The 19,317-nt window shown below is 40.6% G+C and overlaps 1 protein-coding gene across 3 annotated transcripts; it reads left to right on the plus strand.

The window, feature by feature from the left end:
* Positions 1 to 267: 267 nt before the first annotated feature.
* RIT1 (Ras like without CAAX 1) lies at positions 268 to 9,444 on the plus strand. 3 transcript variants are annotated; one of them, XM_053666294.1, is made up of 7 exons: positions 268 to 320; positions 597 to 707; positions 1,031 to 1,178; positions 1,353 to 1,409; positions 4,135 to 4,208; positions 4,436 to 4,627; positions 6,067 to 9,444. In XM_053666294.1, the coding sequence occupies exons 3-7, from the start codon at positions 1,073 to 1,075 to the stop codon at positions 6,295 to 6,297; spliced, it is 660 nt and encodes a 219-aa protein (XP_053522269.1). In that variant the 5' UTR covers positions 268 to 320; positions 597 to 707; positions 1,031 to 1,072; the 3' UTR covers positions 6,298 to 9,444. The 3 variants fall into 3 exon arrangements, with proteins under 3 accessions (XP_053522269.1, XP_036988528.2, XP_053522270.1); XM_053666295.1 differs by having other exon boundaries at positions 316 to 393; XM_037132633.2 differs by lacking the exon at positions 597 to 707 and having other exon boundaries at positions 276 to 320.
* Positions 9,445 to 19,317: the final 9,873 nt, after the last annotated feature.

A 19,317-nucleotide genomic window follows, 5' to 3' on the forward strand; every position in this document is an offset into this window, starting at 1 on the left:
GGTGCCCGTTTCCAGTTTCCCCTTAATTTGGCCTATTTATCACATGCAGCAGACAGTACTGAATAAGTTACTTTAAGGGACTCCTAAATGTGTGTTGCCACATCCTCCATCATCCTTTTTGACTTGTGTAAATAGGTTTAGCACGTTTTTGTGTGCACACTTGGAGCAGGGTACCCGACTGAAAGGCCTTTAGTGGTGAGTTGCCGGAACTGGGTTAGAGGACCTGGAGGGGTCATGTCCCTCCCCGGTGGCTACGTCAGGGGACAGCTCCGCCCCTCTCAGCGGTGGCGCCATCTTCCCCACCACGGGAGGGGTCACGGGTCAGTACTGGCGAGTCTGTTGGACAGGAGGGCGGAAGGGTGGTCAGGCCAGCGTAGCCTTCTGGTCCTGAAGGTACAAGGAGCGAGCCTCTTCTCGTGGCGGAAGGGCGGGGGACCCGAGGGAAGGGCGCTTTGTCGGAGAGCCCGAGGGGGCGGAACCGGGGGACAGCCGGTGGGCGAAAGGACCCCTGCGGCCCCAGCGGCACTCCGCCTTCGAGCCCCAAACCTCCACTGTATTTTTTTATTTCTTAAAAAATGTATGTTTATTGAGTTTAGAGGGGAAGGGAGACAGAGAAAGAAACATCGTTATTGTGAGAGAGAAACATCGATTGGTTGCCTCCCCCGACTGGCCGGTTCTGGGGAGTGGGGATGGAACCCGCAACCTAGGTAAGTGCCCTGACCGAGAATCCAATCCCCAACCTTCTGGTGTGTGGGACGAGGCCCCAAACCTCAGGTTTAGCATTCGGCTCCTCCTCGTTCTCCTCATTGTGCGGTGGTGTTTCGGTCTGAAAAGAAACTAAATTCCTTTGTGTCTTTCATTTTTTCCTTTGGGAAACCTGTGATGTGTCTTGGGACGGACACTGCCCTGGAGGGCCCCTGTGGGGCTCCAGCAGGGAGTAGGAGTCCTGTGGGAAGGCAGGGCACTGACAGTGGGACTGCCCTCAGGGTCGTTGCCATCCTGGATTAAATCTTTTCTTCTTTCTTCCTAGGTGCCTTTTCCTGGGGGCAGCCCAGGCGTCTCCAAGAAGAGAATGGATTCAGGAACTCGCCCAGCTGGTGGCTGCTGTAGCAGCCCTGCAGGGCTCTCGCGGGAATACAAACTAGTGATGCTGGGTGCTGGTGGTGTGGGGAAGAGTGGTAGGTGACATTTGTCTTCCATTTTGTAAGAACTAAGGATGAAAATTTCTTGAAACAAATGACTTCCACTCAAACCAAATGGGAGACGGCTGTCATGCAGTGTTGATTCTTAGAATTCTCTCTGTGGATCAGGAACCTTTGAGTGGGTTTTAACTTTCATTTCTTGTTTTGAAGCCATGACCATGCAGTTCATCAGCCACCGATTCCCAGAAGATCATGACCCTACCATCGGTAAGCCAGAGTGTCACTTAGGTTTCTAATTAACCTCATAAAAGTATCTTGGTGTCAGTTTTTAAAACAGTTTTTAATTTTTTATATTTTGAGCCTTTCTCAGTGTTTAACAAGAGAGTCACAGCAGTTGGTAAGCAAATGAATACATTTTTTTCACTTAACTCTTTGTGGACATAAGCTATCTTTAGTTTTTGTCTTTTATTGAATACTGATGGGACACTTTCTTTGTCATATTTTTATGGTTATACTCCATCGCTAGATCAGAGGAAAAGTTTAAGGGCCACTTAACAGAAACCTTTTGCCTTCACTTCTCTAAGGGTCTGACTTGGGACTGACTCTAACTATGAGTCAGCTGGTTTGAACTTCCACAAAAGGAGGCAGAAAAACAAGTAGGGCCAGTCTGCTGAACTCTTACAGGACAGACATGCAGAGCCTGGACTTCCACTGAAGCTTCCTTATAGCTCAAGTTCGTTCAATAGTAAGGTCTTCGTGTCTTTTATAATCCTTAATGCTCTGTTGATGGCAAAGTGGTAAAAAGTAACTTTATTTTGCCTTTTTTTTATTGCTTTTCTCTACAAAGACCTAACATTACTGTCATTCCTAAACCATAAGGAAGCAGGTTTGATTCTAAGGGGCTATATCTCAAGATAAAACCTGAGGGCACAGAAAGTGTGCCATACTGCTGGTATATTCAGGATGTGACAGTTTGTCATGGTTGTGGGTCTCCAGGAAGGATTTCCATTGACTCAGGCTTTTGCTGCTGTTTTCCACAAAGGCAATGAGTGTCTGGGCCACCCCAGTTTTGGATGTGGTGGTTTATGTAGTAGGTGCAGCTGTGGATGGGGGAAAATAGAAACAGTGCTTGCTTTTTCATGTACTATATTAAATTAAAACATTGTTCAGAGATTCAAACTCTGGTATAAATTCTAGAAATAAAACCAAGTTAGGGTTTAGAATAATTTACTTAGAATTCCAAAAATATCTTTTTTTCCATTGATAATCAACTACTCTCCTGCCAATATTAACTGATTCACCAACAAATACTTAGGTCACTTGAGTTCCTTTTATTTCTCAAGCACTGTGGTAGGCCCTGAGGGTCAATCGGTGAGCAAAAGGATATGGTGCCTGTTCCCACTGAGTTTATAATTTAGTGCATTTTGTTTTACACTTTGGCTGCTAACTCTAAAAAAAAGTTTGTATTTTAACTAGTACACATTAAGTATGTGTGTGTATTGTATACCTATACATATGCACGTGTGATTAAAGTATCACAAAACTGTATTAACCTCACTAAATGCAGTGCACCCTTGCATTTTCTCTCTAAAGGTTCTGCTAATTGTATTTAAGGGAATGAGTTGGGGCCAGCTCATTAAATTCATTCACAACTCAGTAAGCCTAATGGATTTGTAGTTTGAGAAACATTGGTTTAGTGGGCTCTTCACTTTTGAGGAAGAGTCAGAAGCAGGGATTCAAGAAAAAAATTTTATAACAAAATACATCAGGATTTAAGTAGCATTTGTTGGAATGATGGACATGGGGGAACTATAGCATATGGTTAAGTATATAGTGGGCTTTTGAGTTTAGTAGCCCTGGTTTTTAATTCTGGCTGTATTATTAATTAACTGTATAATATGGGGAGGTTCAATTTTTGGAGTTTAATTTTTTTTTTAAAGATTTTATTTATTTATCTTTAGAGGGGAAGGGAAGGAGAGAGCGAGAGAAACATCAATGTATGGTTGCCTTTCATGCATCCCCTGCTGGGAACTGGCCTGCAGGGAACTGGCCTGCAACCCTGACATGTGCCCTGACTGGGAATCGAACCACGATTGTCTGGTTCGCAGGCCCACGCTCAATCCACTGTGCTACACCAGCCAGGGCTTTGGAGTTTAATTTTTTTATCTGTAAAGTAGAGATAATACCTCATTGGATTATTATTGAATGAGTTAATGTATATAAATTACTTAGTGTAATGTCTGGCATCTAATAACTTTTTTTTAATCCATACCCAAAGACATGCTTATTGATTTTTACAGAGAGGGGAAGGGAGGGAGAGGGAGAGGGACATCTGTGTGAGAAAGAAACATCAATCTGTTGCCTCTCATACACTCCCTGATCATGGGCTGAACCTGCAACCCCAGTATGTGCCCTGACCAGGAATCAAACCCATGACCTTTCAGTTTATGGACGATGCTCCAACCAAGACATACCAGCCAAGGCTTGTAACTATTTAAGAAATCGTCAAGTTACTTTTTGGCCTAATATTTTTTTAAAAAACAATCTCTCAGAATCCTTTTTTAGCTTAGAATTGTAGGTGGCCCTGGCCGGTGTGGCTCATTAGAGCATCATCCTATAGACCAAAAGGTCATGGGTTCGATTTCCAGTCAGGATACATACGCAGGTTGTGGGTTAAATCCCCAGCCTGAGTGCATAAACCAGTTGATGTTTCTCACATTGATGTTTCTTCTTTCTCTCTTCTCTCTCTAAAAGCAATGAAGAAAGTCTTCGGGTGAGGATTTAAAAAAATAGAATTGCAGGTATAGTCTTATAAGCTTAAGCTGTGGAGAAAAAACAGACCTTAGTTGAAGACCCACTTTATGTATCTTGGTGAGAAAATGTGGCCACTTAAGGAAGTTGTGTAATCTGCTTTTCTATAATATGGATTTTAAAGAAGGGTTGCATATTCCTGCATTTATGGATTCATACTACACCTTTCCTCTCTCTGTAGAAGATGCTTATAAAATCAGGATCCGTATTGATGATGAGCCTGCCAATCTGGACATTTTGGATACAGCTGGACAGGTATCAAATCCCAGAATGCTATGAGTAAAGACCTTTTCACTCTAGTAAAGAGTAGGAGAAGGCTTATGCAGAGAATATCACTAGTTCATGTCTTTTAACTTTTCATGCACTCTCTGACTCAGGATAGCAGGTAATCGACCTGTCTCTTCTTTAATCTGAAATAAATAGCTATTATGTATGTAGGTGTCAGTTGCTTCAGCACATTAATGACCCTTGTTTCCTTCTAGGCAGAGTTTACAGCCATGCGGGATCAGTATATGAGGGCAGGAGAAGGTTTTATCATCTGTTACTCTATCACCGATCGTCGAAGTTTTCATGAAGTTCGGGAGTTTAAACAACTTATTTATCGAGTACGACGTACTGATGATACACCCGTGGTTCTTGTAGGGAACAAGTCTGATCTAAAGCAGCTAAGACAGGTGAGGATAGAGTTAAAAATGCTGTCTGTAATTTAGTGGCATTTTGTTGTTCTGTTCCAGAGTCATCTGTCTTAAAATAAAAATTTTTAATTGGCTTCTTCAGCCCAGGCTGGTGTGGCTCAGTGGATTGAATGCCGGTCTGCAAACTGAAGGGTGGCTGGATCGAATCCCAGTCAGGGCACATGCCTGGGTTTCGGGCCAGGTCCCCCGTTGGGGACATGCGAGAGGCAACTGATCGATGTTTCTCTCCCTTCCTGTCTCTCTAAAAATAAATAAGTAAAATCTAAAAAAATAAATGAAATAAAATTAGCTTCTCCCTAACCTTGAAAATGTTCTGGTAAATACTAATTTGCTATTATTTGGGATAAAATCTGAATTTTAGAAATCAGTTTACAGGACGGAGTCCACAGGCTAGTAGTAATCAGATGATGCACAGAGTACGCGTTAGGTCAGCAGTCCCTGGCCTTTTTGCCACCGAGGACTGGTTTCGTGGAAGACAACTGACAATATTTCCTTGGACTAGGGTTGGGAAGACGGGTTTAGGATGATTCAAGCACATCACATTCAAGCTCACCTCCTGCTGTGCGGCCAGTTCCTAACAGGCCTGGACCAGTACCCGTCTCTGCCTGGAGGTTGAGGCCCCTGCATTACTATACTAGGTGATGGATTGGGGAGTGTTCAGTTCCTAAAACATCAAAAGTGAATCTTGTTTATGTTGCATCAGAAGAGACTTTTGTTAGACTTTAAGATACTTCCTGATGGTGAGGATTATGGGCTGTGGAAGGAGAGAATAACAGAAATTGCAGAGGATTTTAGACTTGATACCTTTCAAGTTAACATGTTGACTTGATGTTTAAAATGTTGCTGTCTGGTGTAGAGTTTCTGAAAGTATAGTGAAACGAGCACTTACAAGTAGTGGAAGCAATGAATGGCACAAATATTTGGAAGTAGTTGGACTTTGAAAAATCTATTCAGGGATTTCTTTATAGAATGTTTATTGCCAGGCTATTTACAGTACAAAAAAATAGAAAAAGTCTAAATATCCGAGAGTAGGATATATGGTATATTCATAACTGGACATACCGATTTTCAGTTCCTTATAATTTTCAGTGTTGTGGTTTAAGTATACATCTGTTTGCCTTGTTTTACTTTCTTAAAATGAAAAGTATGAAGAATATTAAGATTGTATGTTTGATATAACTGGTCCCTGTTCCAAAAAGTTATCTTTAAAATAAGGTAGAAATAAATTCTTGTAATTTGAAGGCAGAAGAAATCATAGTTCAGCCTCCCGACATTATAAAAAGCACAGCATTCTGCTTGAATACCTCCAGAGTTGAGGAGCTCTCTTTCTCTTAAGGTAACCCCTTCACTTTTGCAGGTGGTTGTAATTGTTTTCCATTGGTACCACTATCAATTTTCTCCTATTTACATTTTTAAAGGTCAGCAAGGAAGAAGGATTGGCTTTGGCCCGAGAATTCAGCTGCCCCTTTTTTGAGACATCTGCTGCATACCGCTACTACATTGATGATGTATTCCATGCCCTTGTCCGGGAGATACGTAGGAAAGAAAAGGAGGCGGTACTGGCCATGGAGAAAAAATCTAAACCTAAAAATAGTGTGTGGAAGAGGCTAAAATCACCATTCCGGAAGAAGAAAGACTCAGTAACTTGAGGGCGTAAAGTGTTTATGTGTGAACTGCAGCGCTCAATCAAAGCGGTCCACTGAAAGTAACTGACGGAGGGGACATGCCTACTATGAGCTTTCAGTGACATGGTATTTAACATATTGTCTCTTAGCTAATTCTGATTTATTAACCTAGTGGAGCACTGTCTGCTTTTAAGTTGTCATATTAGAATTTGATTTATCATAGTTTGGGGTTCTTTGCTATTAATTAATTAATGTAAATTGTTTGTATCCAAGGGAATATATATACCATGTGTGTTTGACTAAGCTCACAAGAAGAATTTTTTGCCATGTACTGCCACACATTATCTTTCAACTTCAGTTTACTGGGATTATCCCAGAGAAGGACCTCCGTCTTTTCTGTTCGCCTTAATGCTTCCTGGAGACAGAACAAAAGTCATACAGGGAAAGTGGTGCTAAAGAGGTCAGTGCTACAGTTCAGCAAAGAGCTGTGGGACTGACTCCTGTTGCCAATTACGCAGTGATGAGATTTGGGGGAATCAGACATATGTTTGGTTAGGAAAAAAGGAGGTCCAAACAGTGTTCACAGTATGGGCCTGGCTTTTCTAAGGAATGTACTGGGATGGGTGAGAACAAACAGAAGCATGTAAGATGTAATGCAGGGTTCTCCTGTTAGGTTCTTTCACGCTTTCATTTGGGGGTTGGACTCTCTTCAAAGGTAACACTTTGGGAACCATTACTATATCACTAAACTCAATCTAAATCCTTAGTTGGAACAGCCAGTGCCTTGTCCAGGTTTCTTTCTTTCCCCAGTGATATACTCACCAGTATATTTACATTAATTGTTTCCTGGTGCTTTTCCTTAGTTTCCTGTGCTCTTTAGAAGAGCTAGGTCTGGCAAAATGTTTTCAGGTCATTCGTCAGACTGACTGCATTTTCCATACAGAACAGACTTCAGTTTGAGTGAAATCATGTACGTGCCTCCTTGACATTGACAATCACGAGACTCGGTATTCTAAGAAATCCTGTGGTATTTCTGATTAGTGAGCCAGCCTGGAAGCTTTCAAATTCGCAGGTGATGAGTTTCTCATTGGATATTTCTTTACAAGGGTCTCACTAAATTCACCTCCGGGTGTCTGAGCCTTGACAAAGCTTAGTTTAAGAGAATACCACTTTGATAATCTGCATAATTGAGAAACTATTGTCCTGGGAAGAAACAGCTTTAAATATTGGTGGTTAGTTCTCTCTTTTAGAATCTCTCTTTTAGGATTATTTTAATATCTGAACTGGTTATGTGTGGAGATTAAGTGCAAAAGTACTAAGAGTAATGTAGCATATATTGAACATTCCATGTCACCGAAGCAGTGTTCTTGTCCGCTTCGAACTCTTTCAGAACAGGCTTTTGTGTGGTGCCTCTTAAAAAGCACACAGCTCCACTTACTGTGTCCATTTTTAATACAGGTAGAAGTACAGGGTTTCTGTGTTTTTCCTTATACTCAACAGTATACGTTCTAAGTTTAAAGAAAAATGATGGTTGTAACTTTTTTAGCTTAGTGGTTTCTTTTGAAACTCCTGGAAATGTTTTTGCTACCAAATGAGTCATGTTTTATGGTACTCAAGCTATTCAAAAGTAAAAGACCTGGAATTTAAATTTTGCAGGACAATCTTACAGGAACAGAATGGTTCATGGAGAAGCATGAAGGTAGAAAATAGATACAGTGCAATTCAGTTTTAACAGTATTCTACCACATTCAAACTAGCCTATAACCTTTTAAGTTTAATGCCATCACTGTCATTACTAATGACCCAGGGAGCTGTTATTAGCATCAAGCAAGAAGTTGACAGCTATGTAATTAATTGGGATAGACAAGGTAGGAGAGAACATTGCCTCAAAGATAGATCTGTAAGACAGGAGGGAATTTGTATTGTATACAAGAAAAATTAGGAAGTAATGTTTTTAAGACTATCATATCAGGGCTTTCACTCTTGGGGGAGTGCCCAAGCCTTTCTTCCTTCTCAGGTGTGCATCTCCTAAACCCTAAGGATCCCCATGAAACTTGTACCCGGGGAAGCAGTGGGCAGCAGAGTCTTGTCTGGGGTTAGGCCTCCATTTCTCTGACTTTCAATAAGTCAGTAGTAGCTCCTCCTTGGCTCACTTCTGTCACTGTGACTTTTACTTCCCAGTGAGCTAACAGCAGGCCCATCCTGGCTCACTTCTTTCCTGTAATATCTCTAGGGGGCCAGAGCAGCCTCACCTAGTCTCTCCTGTTGCTCCTTCTGTCCTAGGCCCTTCCTTGTTTCACTGTCCCCAGCTTTAATAAACATACTCTCAAAATCAAAGAAAAAAAGACTATGACTGTCACGTATTTGATTATTGGATTAATTAGCCTATCAATTAGTATTGAGAATTCTCTTCATGGTGCTAAATAGTATGAGGGATATAATATGTATAAGTCATATCTCTTAGTGATCATACAGCGTATGTAATTTATAAGCTCTAAGTAGTCAGCTTTATCACATTGGAGGGCATTAGAATCAATTACTGCCTGAAACATTGAAGAGAGGAAAATTCAGGGACAAGTTTAAAAGCACTGAAACTATTCATGTCCGTACCAGACTGGTAAATTACAAAATTTAGAATCTAGTGTCTAGAATTATCTGTCTAGGCTTCAGAAAGATAAGACTGGCTCAGAAAGGGATATATATTTTAACTTCATGATATATTAGCAAGAACTGGTCTATTGTGAGACTTGGGGAGGAGAAGGGAGAGATATTGTTCACTTACGCCCTTGTGTATGAAGATAGTTTTTGTATGACACAATACAAAACTTGTAAACAACTTGTGGGTTTTTCTTTACTTACCTATGTTTGGGGAGAAATATTTGGAATCATTGCAAAGGGTCTTTTAAGAAAAAAATGTAATACCATGTGATTTTATATTCTGGAAAATGTTGCTTCAAAAAAATTTTGTAATGTTCACCTTGAAAACACCTGTGACAAGTGCTAGGGAGCACGCCATGACGTGCTCCCTCATTCAGATGACCTCATGGGTGGGGAGGTGGGAAAAACACATTGAAAACGATAGCATCTTTGCCACCTGATCAAGGGTTAAACTTGTTTCAAGTGCGTATACTAAATGAGAGAGCACAAGAATAAATTTTTATGTGAAGTTCATTGCTTTTATCTCCACTTCTCTAAATGGGCATCAGTGTTGGTAGAGAGAACTTAGTTTGGACATTAAAGGAATTTATTTTTGTGTCTTCATTATTTAATATTTAGTGAGTGTCAGTAACTGGCAATGTAATTCACTATTGAGACAGGGAGCAAAGACATGGCATTCCATTTTCTAATGTCAGCTTTGGTGGGAAAGGCAATGGAATTATAGTCAAAATGTGCATGAGCCTCTTCTGTGCACTGAGCACTGTTTAAGAGCTGTAAGGGATTCAAAAAAGCATAACATAGAAAATTTGCCAGTATTAAACAACCAGAGATCAATCGTAAAGTACTACAGCATGTTACGTGCTCCAAACTGAGAACGTTGAAGGAATTAATATGGCTGGGCAGGTCAGAGGAGCTGACCCTTTAAGAAGAGGCAAATTGAGCCTTGACTGGTATGGCTCAGTGGATTGAGCCCCAGTTCAATCCCTGGTTGAAGCACATGCCTGGTTTGCTGGCCAGGGCTCTTGAGAGCGTGTCAGGGGCAGCCCATTAATATTTCCCTCCCACTCCCTCTCTCTAAAAATAAATTTTAAAGTCTTAAAAAAAAGAAGAGGCAAAGTTAAGAAGAAACTGAATTTAACCTGAATATAGTAATGAGGTAAGATCAAAGAGATGTAACTTACAAACTTTCTCATGCCTAGTCTTTATTATTTCCTTAAAAGATTTTTTTCGTACTATAAATTCAGAAGCTCCTGACAAATAATTGGAAAAGTTGCATCTTTTCCAAACTGTCTTAAGAGTAATGAGGCAGTCCTTGCTAACTTTGACAAACACTTGACTTTAAAAGCCCAATACTAAAAATGTTGGATTTGTAGGAATCCTGAATTTTCTCAGCTTCAAATTAAAATTTACTTCCAAATTATCCCACTTTTCATCAGTTTAGCTAGAACTGAAACTTAGTTCTGTACAAGTTCTCTTACTAAAGAAATTATTCACCTATCCTCAAAAATATCTCTAAATGACCTTACTGCACAAAATAATGTCTTTCTCCCTTTTTTCCCCCAATAAGAATTGAGGTGAAATAATTAGGTAAACCATGAATTAGATAGAATAAGTAAATTTGACCTCTGGTCAAGATGGAGGGGTAGGTAAACACAACTCCCCTCCTCACACAACCACAACAAAAATTACAACTAAACTACAGAAGAACTATTACCCAGAATGGTCAGAAAACCAAGCTGTATGAAAATCTGATAACCAAGGAATTCAAGAAGTCACATTTATTCAGACCGGTTCTTCATGTGTGTTTAAGGAAATAGACACACATGTCTAGGAAGCACAGAGTCCCAAAGAAGTTGGACCCAAAGAGGACCACACTAACAAACATCATAATTAAAATGCCAAAGATTAAAGAGAGAATCTTAAAAGAAGCAAAAGAAAAGCAGAGAGTTACCTGCAAAGGAGTTCCCATCAGACTGTCAGCTGATTTCTCCAAAGAAACCTTGCAGGCTAGAAAAGATTGGCAAGAAGCATTCAAAGTGATGGAAAGCAAGGGCCTACATTGAAGATTGCTCCATCCAGCAAAGCTATCATTTAGAATGGAAGGGCAGATAAAGTTCTTCCTAGACAAGGTAAAGCTAAAGAAGTTCATCATCACTAAGCCATTATTACATGAAATATTAAAGGGACTTATTTTAAAGAAGATCGAAACTATCAACATTAAAGTGCCAAAAATTCACAACTATCAACAACTGAATCTAAGGAATAGACTAAGCAAACAAGCAGAACAGAAACAGAATTATAGATACAGGGATCATTTTGATGGTTACCAGTTGGGAAGAGGAAGGAAGAGAATGGGGGAAAATGTGCAGGAATTAAGTACAAATTGGTAGGTACAGAATAGGCAGGGGAACGTTAAGAACAGTATAGGAAATGGAATAGCCAAAGAACTTATACACATGACCCATGACATGAACTAAAGTAGGGATTGCTGGAGAGAATGGAGCATCCTGGGTAAAGGAGGGAAGAGGGGAAAATTGGGACAACTGTAATAGCATAATTAAAATATGTTTTAAATATATAATTTAAATTGAACAATACAATAATTTTTAAATATATATATATAATTTCCCTCACACACACACATACACACAAAGCTACTTGCCCTGGCTGGTGTGGCTCAGTGGATTGAATGCCAGGCTGTGAACTGAAATGTCGGTGGTTCAATTCCCAGTCAGGGCACATGCCTAGGTTGCAGGCAAAGTCCCCAGTTGGGGGCATGTGAAGTGCAGTTGATTGATCCTCAAACCATTCATGTTTCTCTTCTTCCCTTTCCCCCTCTCTAAAGTAAATGAAACCTTCATAAAAAAGAAAATAGCAACTGTATATTCTACTCAGAAGTTTTGACAAGTTTTTCCTCAAAGTAGATGAGTCTGTTACTATTCTTTCTTGGTTTCTTGTTTAACTGTTTCAATGGTATGCTGTTTGGCTAGACTGCACCCATATCCTCGAAGAAACCTAGAACTTACATAGCTCTTACTTGCACAAACACTGATGAGTTCCCATAACATTCCCAGTTTGGAGAACATAACTGACTTGCTGCCTGTTTGGCATCATTATTTAGAAGCGTGGGACCAAGTATGGCCTGAAAGAGCCAGGATAGATTTTAAGGAAAATGGGATCAAACAGCATTGAGTCAACTTGTCTATCCAGCCTTGCAGACCTATTTTCCTTCACTAGCCAAAGCTGATGTGTGGACAGTTTCCTTACACTGAAATGAGTTAACCTACTTACAGACTCCTAACACATGGTTTTTTCCTGGGAGAATACAATTGATTGGGAAGACAAGGCAACATAAAAACAGGCTTTACATTGGCTAACTAAAACAATATATTGACAAATTTAGGAGTAAATTTGTATGTGGAGTTAGACCATGAAGATTTCTCAAAAGGAGAAATGTGACTTGGAACAAGAGAGAAGTCAAGAGTGGCATATATAGAACAACTCTGATACAGGATTTGAGAGTGGGAAAGTCAAGACTATTACCTTACACACAGAATGGACATCAAGAGGCAAGTTTGGGATTAAAGGATATGAGCTGGGATATAGCAAGAGACCAATAGGCAGGGATGACTGGGCACAAAGTCATGAAGGTTGGTCTGAAGAGTGCCTGGGTCCCAAATACCTGGTTGTTCTTGTTATTCTTGTTGTGTGTTTTTTTTTTTTTTTTCTCATTTTCTCAGCTTAGTCTCTGGAAATTTTCACTTGATAGATCTCTGATAGGAGCCAGGAATCTATTAACAAAAATCTCCCCAGGTGATTCTGATTGCAGCCGTGCTGGCATTCCTAGATTATGAATTACTGAGGTAGATGATGTTGAGGGGCCTGGGACGATCAATGAAGGACTGTAAAGCAGTGATAGACTGTAGTTAACAGGTGTGGAAAATTTCAGTGAGTATATTTCTACAGAATGGTGCAGGGATGGGGAGCAGCTTGGAATAAGCAACAAGAAAGGTGCACTAATAGTTACAAGTAAGAAAAGAAGGGACTGAGGACAAACAAGAAAACTAAACTCATACCTTGTTATGAAGGAAATTACTGGGTCAAACAAAGTAATAGGTGCTAATTATTTGATAAGTGCTAATGTTTGAGGTATTCTGAAATTTCCAATCAACATTTTTTTTTAAGGGAGAGGAAGGAAGGGAGGAAAGGAGGAATAGAAACATTAATGCAAGAAACACGGACCGGTTGCCTTTCCCCAACTGGAGACTGAGCCTGCAACCCAAGTATGTGCTTACCAGGAAGCAAACTTGGGTTTTCGGGACAACCTCCAACCAACTGAACCACACTGGCTGGGGCTCCAATCAACTTTTAAACATGAGTTGATCTTGAGACAAAATTACTGAAAATATTCAGCCTTGTCTATCTAGTAGTCCTTGCTTAAAACAAAACAAACCCAAACACCTTAATGGACAGCTTTTTGGTTTAGTATGTATGTTCCTCAGCATGCATGATTATATTATTAAGTCACCCATTTTTTTAAAACAAAAGCTGCTGGGATGGGACATATATCATTTCCTGCCCTTCCAAAGCTGGTTATTGATAGAGTTTATTCCAGTTTGATATAAGCCAGGAGAAAGTCTTTAGATCCAAAAACATCCCCCACCAGATGCTTTCCTTAGTTTCCTTGCAGAGGAGTCTGCAGGTGAGGTAGTGAAAATAGAAAAATGTAAAGTTTTACATGAAAGTGAGTGCAAAGAATGTCCTCAGTTACAGTATAATCCAACATACAATCTGCTGGCCAGGAAGGGACACATGCATATAAATTTAGTCAGAAATATCTTACAGAGTCCCACCCAAAATTATGACCACTCTTCCTCCTTTCATATCCATAGACTTCTCAAGAGAATATGTGGATCTGATTGTAACTAACATACACCCATCACCACAACCACTAACAAAGCAATAACAAAAATAAAACTCAGCTCTAGACCAAACTTCTTTTGAAACTCTGACTCAGAATAAGTAGAGGCATAAAAATAAGAAGAGGCATCTGCCTTAGGTCTGCTTCCTAGGCAGTATTTTGCTTTCATTTTCTGGCTCTCTGCTTTCAGTCAACAAACCTTCTGCATGCTGTGCATTGTGTTGTGTGTTGGAAACTTAGCAGTGAATAAAAACAAGCACACTGTTCTTGGAGTCTCAGTTCTGTTCTTTGGGCACCTCTAATTATATATGCAAAATCTCATGTGAGAGATGTTGATTGAATGGTGGAAGAGTGAGAAGGGTAAGGCACAAGCAGGGATTTCAACTGCTTAGGAAAGAATAATTAAATATTGAATTCCAGTCAAGATGGAAGCATAGGTAAACACGCTTTACCTACTTGCACTACCACAGAAAGAATTACACCTCAATCTCAAAATAAATTATACCCAGAACCATCGGAAATTGAGCTGTATAGAAGTCTGACAACCAAGGATTTAAAGAAGCCACTTTCAACCAAATGGGTAGGAGAGGTGGAGACATGGATACAGGTGAAGAGGTGGTGGCAGTGGAACAGGTGGTCCCACATTTACATGTGGTAGATAAAAATCAGGAGGGATACCTTAAGAGTAAGAGATTCCAGCCCCAGGCCACAATGCACAGCCCAGAATTCCAGCACCAGGAAGATAAATCCTCATAACTCCTGGCTGTAAAACCAGTTGGGGTTGGGGCAGTGGAAGAAACTGCCAGATTTTCAGGAGACTCTGCTTAAAGAGCCTGCACAGACTTAGAATGTATACAGACCCAGCCCCCTCTGGGATTCAGCACCAGGGCAACAGCTGGAAGGTGCCAGTCACATATGGGGAGTTAAATGAAGTGACTGGGAACAGAGTAGGTGTAGGGCAAACCTCTAGAAGCCAGGCAAGCAGCATTATCTCCTCTCTTAAACCTACCCCCATACAGAGCCACAAAGCGGTGAAGTGGTTTGCCCCACCCTGGAGATTACCCAGAGCTCCATCCCACACAATTTGCAGGTGCCTTTTCTGCAATATGGCATGCTACTAAGACAGGGAGTCAAAGCAGCTCTACCTAATACACAGAAACAAGAAACAAACAGGGAGACTACCAAATTGAGGAGGCAAAGAAATATGGCTCAAAAGAAGAAACAGAACAAAATCTCAGAAAAAGAACTAAACAAAATGGAGATAACCAATGTATTAGGTGCAGAGTTCAACAACACTGGTGATCAGGATGCTCAGAGAACTCACAAGTATGTTGAGTTCTTTTTATATTGAGTACAGCAACAACATAAAAAAGACCCAGGAAGAAATGAAGTTTACACTAAGTGAAATAAAGAAAAATCTACAGGGAACCAAGAGTGGAGGGAATAAAGCCTGGATTCAAATCAACGATTTGGAACATAAGGAAGAAGTAAGCATTCAACCAAAACAATAAGAAGAAAAAAAACAAAACAACAAAATGAGGATAGTATCAGGACCAAATGTACCAACATCCAAATTATAGGGATGCCAGAGGAGAAGAGGAAAAACAAGAAATTGAAAACTTATTTGAAAAAAATAATGAAAGAAAACTTCCCTGATTTGGCAAAGGAAATAGATATACAAGTCTAGAAATCACAAAGAGTCCCAAACAAGTTGGACCTAAAGAGGACCACACCAAGGCACATCACAATTGAAATGCCAAAGGCTAAAGATAAAGAGAGAATCTTTTTTTTTTCTTAAAGAGATTTTATTTATTTATTTTAGACAGAGGGAAAGGAAGGGGGAAAGAAGGGGAGAGAAAAAAATCAATGTGGGGCTGCCTCTCAGCCTGCAACCCAGACATGTGCCCTGACTGGGAGTCAATCCAGGGACCCTTTGACTTGCAGGCCAGTACTCAATCCATTGAGCCATGTCGGACAGTGCAAGATAAAGACAGAATCTTAAAAGCTACAAGGGAAATGCAGAGGAACTACCTACAAAGGAGTTCTCACCAGACCGTATGCTGATTTTTCCAAAGAAACTTTTCAGGCAAGAACAGAATGGCAAGAAGCATTTAGTCATGAAAAGCAAGCAACTACAACCTGTATTATTCTATCCAGTAAAGCTATCATTTAGAATGGAAGGGCAGACAAAGTGCTTCCTAGATAAGGTAAAGCTAAAGGAGTTTATCATCACCAAGGTATTATTTCATGAAATGTTAAAGAGACTTATTTAAAAATGAAAAAGAAGATCAAAACTATGAACATTAAAATGCCAATAAATTCACCACTATCAACGACTGAATCTAAAAAGCCAAACTAAGCAAACAACCAGAACAGGAACAGAACTATAGATACGGCGATCATTTGGAGCTGGGAGGGTGAAGGGGGAGAATAGTGGAAAAGGTGCAAGAATTAAGAAGTACAAATTGGTAGGTACAAAATAGACAGGGGGATGTTAAGAATGGTATAGGAAATGGAGGAGCCAAAGAACTTATATGCATGGCCCATGGACATAAACTAAGGGGATTGTGGTGATTGCTGGAGGAAATGGCGGTACTGGGGTGGGAGGGAAGGGGGAAAATTGGGACAACTGTAATAGTATAATGAATAAGATATATTTTAAAAACAATAATTAAATTTTAACTTGGAATTAGGTGTAAATGAATGTAAATCAAGTAAATGTCCAGCTTTGTACTCTTTTAGTTGACCCTCTAAAATGTTCTTGAGGACATTGGTGTTAAGATCACGAGCCTATTCTAACTTGTCCTAGTTTCTGTTAGATTCTTTTTGCATGTTTTTTTGAAGTCTCCACCAGCCCAGCAGTGATGGTAGAAAAACATAGGTTCTGGAGCCACACTGCCAGAGTGCCAATCCAGGCTCCATTGCCTATGAGCTGTGTAATTAGGAACAAGTTATTTAAACTGTGGACTTTAATTTTCTCATCTGTTAAATATGAATAATAGCATATATCCAACTGGGTTGTTGGAAAAATTAAATGAGTTTTAAATGTATAAGATGTCCAAAACAGTGCCCAGTACTGGTAAATATTCAATCATTTTAGATATTTTTGCTCTTATTATTAAAAAGCAAATGGAACTTCAGGCAAAGATGGAGGCATAAGTAGATATGATTTGCCTCCTCACACAACCAAAAGAAGGACAACAACAAATTTGAAAACAAAAAATAAGGAGAACTGCCAAGAAATCAAACTGTATGAAAGTTCAACAACAAAGGAGTTAAAGAAAGAACAGTCATCAAGACTGGGAGGAGGGGCAGAGATGGGCAGCTGGGCAGAGAGGACTTGTGGTAAGGCAGTAGCTGGCAGACAAGGTGGTCTCACACTTGCAAGTGGGTAAACCGGGAGGAACAACTGGAGAGTGAGACAGACCTCACAACCCAGAGTTCCAGGGTGGGGAAATAAAGCCTCAAAACCTCTGACTGAAAAAATCTGTGGGAGTTGCAGCAATGGGAGAAACTCCCAGAATCACAGGGGAGTTCATTGCTGAGACTCACAGGGTCCTAGAATGTACACAAAACCACACACCTGGGTGTTGGGAACCGCTCTGCCTGGTTTCAGGAATTGTAACTGCCCCCCATGGCTAAGGCTAAGTGAGCGACCCCTGGAATGTGAGCCACTAAGGAGACAAAGCTTGTCTCTGGTAGCAAACGATGCCTTTGCTTCATCCCCCTGCCTCCCATTCATGGTTGGTTAGTCAGAGACGGGTAAGACCTCTCAGAGGAGGGGCAACCTAAGCCAGACACAAGCACTTGGGAGGCCATAATGGAAGGACTCAGGGGGCTGCAGCAAAGAGGGAGTGATGGACCCTCACCCCCTGGCTAATCTTACATAGCCCGAGTCACCATTTCCATCTGGGAGAAGCGCTTCCTGGCTCTAATCCACTTAAGCCTAAAAAACTATAATGGGGAAGGCGGTGTAGCCCTTTGCCAGCTACAGCGAGATCTCGGGAGATCAGGCCTAAGAAAGAATATGTAAAATCCTGTGAAACCTGCCTTATTTAGAAAGGTCTCATTTAAATGATAACGGTCCAAGCAAGAATTTTGTTCCTCAAAGTTTATGGCTCTTTAGCTATCTGACCCTGAGAATAAGCCCTCATAGTTCTTTGAATGCTATCTATTGTTTGATCCTTACCTGTATTCTTGTACAAACAAACCCAATAAAAGCCCCTTGAGGAAGGGGCTCTTGGCCCTTCTCCTTTGAGGGATTGGCCACCTTTCCTCCCCAAGCAAATCATATCTTGGTAGTTTCACTTTCATCCGTGGTGGACCAGATGGGGAAGGGGGAGGGACTTTGAGGGCAAAATGGCCACCACACCTGGGAATCACCACCAGAAGGGTCCAATTTGCTTGTCAGTAGCAGAGGAAGGGAATGAAAGCCTGTGGAGACCTGAGCAAACAGCATTGTTCCCTCTTCGATCCCTCCCACCCCACATACAACCCCAAACTCAGCCACATGGGTTGCCCCACCCTGGTGAATACCTAAGGCTCCACCCCTTATTACTAACAGGCACAACTAGACCTCACCCCCCCAAAAAAAAGCCCAAATGAAAGAACAGATCAAAGCTCCAGAAAAAAATACTACTAAGTGATGAACAGATAGATAGCCAACCTATCAGATGCACAGTTCAAAACGTTGGTAATCAGGATGCTCACAGAAATAATTCGGTATGGCTGAAAAATAGAGGAAAAAGTAACAAACAGTGAAGGGAAGGAAACTGGGACTCAAATAAAAAATTTGGAGCACAAGGAAGAAATAAACATTCAGCCAGAACAGAATGAAGAAACAAGAATTCAAAAAAACAAGGAGAAGCTTAGGAACCTCTGGGACAACTTTAGATGTTTTAATATCCAAATCATAGGGATGCCAGAAGGAGAAGAGGAAGAGAAAGAAATTGAAAACTTATTTGAACAAATAATAAAAGAGAACTTCCCCAATCTGGCAAAAGAAATAACCTTCTGCAAAGTCCAGGAAACTCAGAGTCCCAAAGAAGTTGGACCCAAGGAAGCACACACCCAGGCACAACATAATTACATTAGCCAAGATTAAAGATAAGGAGAGAATTTTAAAAGCAGTAAGAGAAAAGGAGACAGTTACCTATAAAGGATTTTCCATAATACTATCAGCTGATTTCTCAAAGGAAACCTCACAATCAAAAAGAGACTGGAAAGGAGTATTCAAAGTCATGAAAGGCAAGGACCTACATCCAAGATTACTCTATCCAGAAAAGCTATCATTTAGGATGGAAGGGCAGATAAAGTGCTTCTCAGATAAGGTCAAGTTAAAGGAGTTCATCATCACCAAGCCATTATTATGAGAAATGTTAAAGGGACTTATCTAAGAAAAAGGAGATCAAGATTACAAACAGTAAACCCTGGCTGGTGTAGCTCAGTGGACTGAGTGTGGGCCT

This window comes from Artibeus jamaicensis, unplaced genomic scaffold (assembly GCF_021234435.1).
Source record: "Artibeus jamaicensis isolate MK-2021 breed Jamaican fruit bat unplaced genomic scaffold, CSHL_Jam_final contig_447, whole genome shotgun sequence".
Lineage (NCBI taxonomy): Eukaryota > Metazoa > Chordata > Mammalia > Chiroptera > Phyllostomidae > Artibeus > Artibeus jamaicensis.

Coding starts and splice junctions, on each gene's coding strand:
- RIT1 (XM_053666294.1), top strand. CDS start 1,073: ATGGATTCAGGAACTCGCCCAGCTGGTGGCTGCTGTAGCAGCCCTGCA. Junction 4,209..4,435: donor TTTTGGATACAGCTGGACAG/GTATCAAATCCC, acceptor GTTTCCTTCTAG/GCAGAGTTTACAGCCATGCG. Junction 4,628..6,066: donor ATCTAAAGCAGCTAAGACAG/GTGAGGATAGAG, acceptor ACATTTTTAAAG/GTCAGCAAGGAAGAAGGATT.